At 30.5% G+C, this 4,317-nt stretch overlaps 1 protein-coding gene across 1 annotated transcript; it reads right to left on the bottom strand.

The window, feature by feature from the left end:
• Positions 1-940: 940 nt before the first annotated feature.
• LOC107433475 (14 kDa proline-rich protein DC2.15) lies at positions 941-1,724 on the bottom strand. Its single transcript, XM_016044762.3, has one exon. It carries the CDS (start codon positions 1,644-1,646, stop codon positions 1,236-1,238), a length of 411 nt encoding a protein of 136 aa, XP_015900248.1. The 5' UTR covers positions 1,647-1,724; the 3' UTR covers positions 941-1,235.
• Between the last annotated feature and the right edge of the window lie 2,593 nt (positions 1,725-4,317).

The following is a 4,317-nucleotide window of genomic DNA, read 5'->3' as shown; positions in this document are numbered from 1 at the left end:
GGGCCAAAAGAAGTAAATTTTGGTCTTCCTCTTGGGTTTTGGAGGATTAGATACCACACTAACAAATTTAGAGAGAGAAAGTGCTTTCCAGCGAGAGAAGTTTTAGGATTTGGAGATTTGCTTGAAGATACCAAAGAATTGGAGCATTAAGGGTTTTCATCTCTTATTTTTCTCTAATCTCTCTAGTTTCACTATTAATTTGTATAGAAATTTCTTGGGATTTCAAATGAAAATGATGATTAATATGGAATTCTCTTTGTTTATATTTATGAATATATTATAGATCTTTTATCTAGGACCTTGATATAGCATAGATTTGGATTGCACTAATATAATTTTTTGATTAATGGTATTATTCATTTTCGTGGAAACCATACCCTACTCTATCTCTTTTTTACTTAACTAATCCATGCACCTTGGGATAATCAATTAGTTTGGTGTGTGGAGTAGATGTGGGAATCTAATATGTATTCCGTAGATTTAATTTTTCCTATGTCTAGTATGATTTTGAAATAGGGAATAGCTTTTCCATATGGATAGATTTACTCCATACCAATAGATATGCCCCAATTCGATGAAAGAACAATTATTAATAAACCTCATAATTTATATTTTTATATTTTAATTTGGAAAAAGTATCCTTAACATATTTTGATAAGTTTATATTTAGATTGATTATTATATACTAAAAATATACAAAATTTAATATTTTAACTAATTTTTACTAAATATGAAAATCTTAAAAAATATATATATTATATTTATAAAGATTAGACTTTAATTATAATTTAATATTTTTACCACTCTTATTAATATGAATGTTTATTCCTTTTCCCATTTTTTATTATAACTAATAACTATTTCTATTTTATTAGTAATAGTCATTCTAGATATCGAAAGAGCCCATAAAAAATTATCTTGTATTACGTTTGTTAATTAAAATATATATATATATATGTATATAAGAAAATGAAATGAGCAAATTTCATGTAACAACAAACTTCAGAAATTAATTCAAACCACCTGCTTACATATATAAGGTTCAACTGCACTAAGAATTTACAATTTAAATTGCAATCTCAGTGTTATTGAAACAAGAAAGAAAAACAAAGTAAAACTCAGAAGAGTAAAAAAAAAAAAAAAAAAACAAGGTAAGACTCAGAAAAATACAAGTAACTTAGCAATAGTTGTTGCTGAAAAATTAACAAGACACAATAACAAATTTATTGCTATAATTAAGCACACTGGAAATCTTTGGGGAGTGTTTTGCCACAAGTATTGATAAGCAAGCTCAATGAAACTGGGATGTTAAGATTTAGGCCAAGAATGTTAGCTTTAATAGCTGTACAAAGGCAGACTGCAACTTCGAGGTCAACAAGCCCTTGAAGAAGCGAGCAGCAAGGGGTATCCGGTGGTGTCCCAACAACTGCACCAATCGGTCCATTAAGCAACTTGGCACAGACTCCCAACTTTAGGGCATCTCTTGGGCAGCTCTTAGTATTACTTGAACCACCACTAGCAGGGCTCGGCTTTGTGTTGGGGAGTGGGTGAGGCTGGGAACAAGTGTTGCAACCACTTGCTAGGGCAAAGACGAGAAGGTTTATAGAGAGGAAGAAAGCAAGGCACGAAGATCTCTTTAATTCCATATCTCTACCTCTCTATTTATCTCTCCTTTAAATCTATCTCTTGGGTAGTGCTAATGCTTTCGTTGTGATTAATGGAAATTCATCAAAGTCGTATTTATAGAGTCCTGGTGACTAATGAGATTATACTATTTTGTTGAACTCATTGATACGACAAAATATTTGACAATGAGAGAGCTGCCATGTGAAACAAGGGCAGCTGGATTTGGAATTTAGCTAGCAAATTATACTTCATAAGATTCCACCACAAACAAATAAAAGAGGGATATGAATTTTAATATTTTAATATTTATTTATAATAATAATAATTATTATTATTATTTTTTTCTTTGATTCTCTGGATCACAAGAGTGACCAACTTGCAAGTCTAAAGCACTCCCGTGAACATATTATCTGGCTAAGCAATTATATCTATATAGCTAGTTTGGAGGTTTTTGTTATTCGATTTTGTAGGCAGAAAATAGGATATCACATTTCAACCAATGTAATATGCTGCAAAGATCTTTCGGTTTGCTTTTTGAACCATTTATTTCTCATAGGAAATTGGCCGACTTCGGCACAGTAATATTGTTGTCCTTTGTCTGAAATTATGTTCTATGTTGAAGAAGTTTTGATTGACATGTATTTTGGCTTCTTCACTCGATAGGTTGAAAAATAACAGGCATATTTGTTGCATCGTGATTTGGCTTTTTAGGCCTAGTTAAAAAGATGGGGCGTGAGTCACTATTAGTTGAACTACTATTGATATTTACATAAACTTCAAAAATTAGAATGTAGATCCTTATTATCTTTTTATTATCCTATCACTACCCTTTAGATTAATGTTAGAAATATCTAATATACCAAGATATCTATCAAGTGTACATGTATCATTATTTGATTAATCTATGTTTAGTTATATTTATCCTTTCAAAATTTTAAAATTAGAAATGTAAATTATGATAATAATTATGTTATATAATAATATGGACAATATTTGTAAAAAGTTTCTTTTTAACGGCAATATCTAGAAAGAATGTCAAGCTGGTATAACTATCTAAGTATAGTAAAGGTAAATATCTATTTGTAGAGCCTTTATTAGACATTGGAAAATTTCTCAACAAGCAAAATTCTCCTTAAAAGGTGAATTTTATAAATAAAAAAAAAAAGTTAATAAATTATATAATTAATCAATAGTCATAAATAGCTTTTATATATATTATCACTGAAGAAAAATGTTAGAAGAGAATTTCTAGTTGCAATAGCAAATCAATAAAATATAGTTGCCACTTTTTAATTTCCTAAATTACCCTTTTGATATCACTTAATTTTTAATTATTTAAATATATATCTATTTGATTTCTCTCTTTCTCTTTCACTTATTTTGTAACCAAATGGCCAACACCGCAGGGTGGAGCCTATCTCTTGGACAACAACGAAGGGCATGTTCTTCCCCACAACTCAAATTTTTTGTGCTCATCCAGTTTTTAGCATAAATTTCGTTGCTCAGCGTCACTATAAGCAATCCAACCTTCTTCCATTTCCTAATTTCATCCTTATTATTTGATTCAAGTTTTGAGAGCCATGTATCACCATTGCTAGAGAGCAGATACTCTATTGTACTAAGCTTCCTTCTTGCTAATGGAGCTGCTTTTCCTACTTGATGGCTTGTTGATGAATGAGATTTGAATTCATTAGTCTAGTCTATTTTAGCTTAACTATTTATTTGTTTCCTCTAGTTTTTGGTGATATTTGATATATTTTGTGTGATTGTAGAAATAGCTTTAATTGTGAAGAAAAGAAGAATATTTGCCCAAATTAAGGAATTTTGAAAGCTTTTTATCTCGGACACCAAGGCAAAACAATAATGATATTTTTTTCAAGACATAACCTTGGTTTCCATGCATATTTTGAAGTACCAAGCATCATTTTGTGTTAAAGAATAACCTTCATGACCCATTATTGCATATAAATGAAGCTTTGGGTTTGTACACTCCAAGAAAGAAGGTTTACATGGCATTTTTGAGCCATTAGATGGAGAAACAAACAAGAATGGTGTGTACACTCTCTATCTGAGGGTGTAGATGCCAACCTTTCCCCTGCACCAAGATTAAGTGGGTTGTGCATAGATAGAGCTCAAAGAAGACTAAATGAGCCAAAAAGCCCATTTTCTTTGCATTTTGGCTACTTTCAACCCATGTCTTATATTTTAATAAATCATGTAACATGCATATAACTTGATATGGACTATTTGATCAAGATCTAAAGGCAATTAGGCTAAAAGAGGTAGGGTTTTTTGCCTTATTTTAAGAGATAGAAGCTAAGTTGTTCTATAAATAGACAATCTCACGCAAAATAGAAGCAATGAAGGGCTTTTTGGAAAGGAATCATGCATCTAGAGAGAGAAGCTCTAGATATTGAGGGAGCTTTTGGAAGAAGAATACATTATCAAATTTATAGAAAAAAAGTGTTTTCTAAAGAGAAAAGCTTTAGGATTTGGATATTTACGTGAAGATACCAAGGAATTAGAGCATCTAAGACCTTCATTTCTTAGTTTTTTCTAATCTTTCTTTTATTTCTCTTAATTTGTGTGTAGATTCTTAGGATTCCATACGAACAAGATGATATATATGAATTTCTCTTTATATTATGTTTGGGCTTTATTTATATCTATAAATATGTGCTAGACCTTTGA

The sequence above is a fragment of the Ziziphus jujuba genome, chromosome 6 (assembly GCF_031755915.1).
Source record: "Ziziphus jujuba cultivar Dongzao chromosome 6, ASM3175591v1".
Taxonomy (NCBI): domain Eukaryota; kingdom Viridiplantae; phylum Streptophyta; class Magnoliopsida; order Rosales; family Rhamnaceae; genus Ziziphus; species Ziziphus jujuba.
Note: the sequence above shows the minus strand (reverse complement) of the source record. Positions and strands in the feature narration are given on the sequence as shown.

Bases quoted from the DNA above. Each gene is read 5' to 3' on its own strand.
- LOC107433475 (XM_016044762.3), bottom strand. From the start codon at position 1,646: ATGGAATTAAAGAGATCTTCGTGCCTTGCTTTCTTCCTCTCTATAAAC.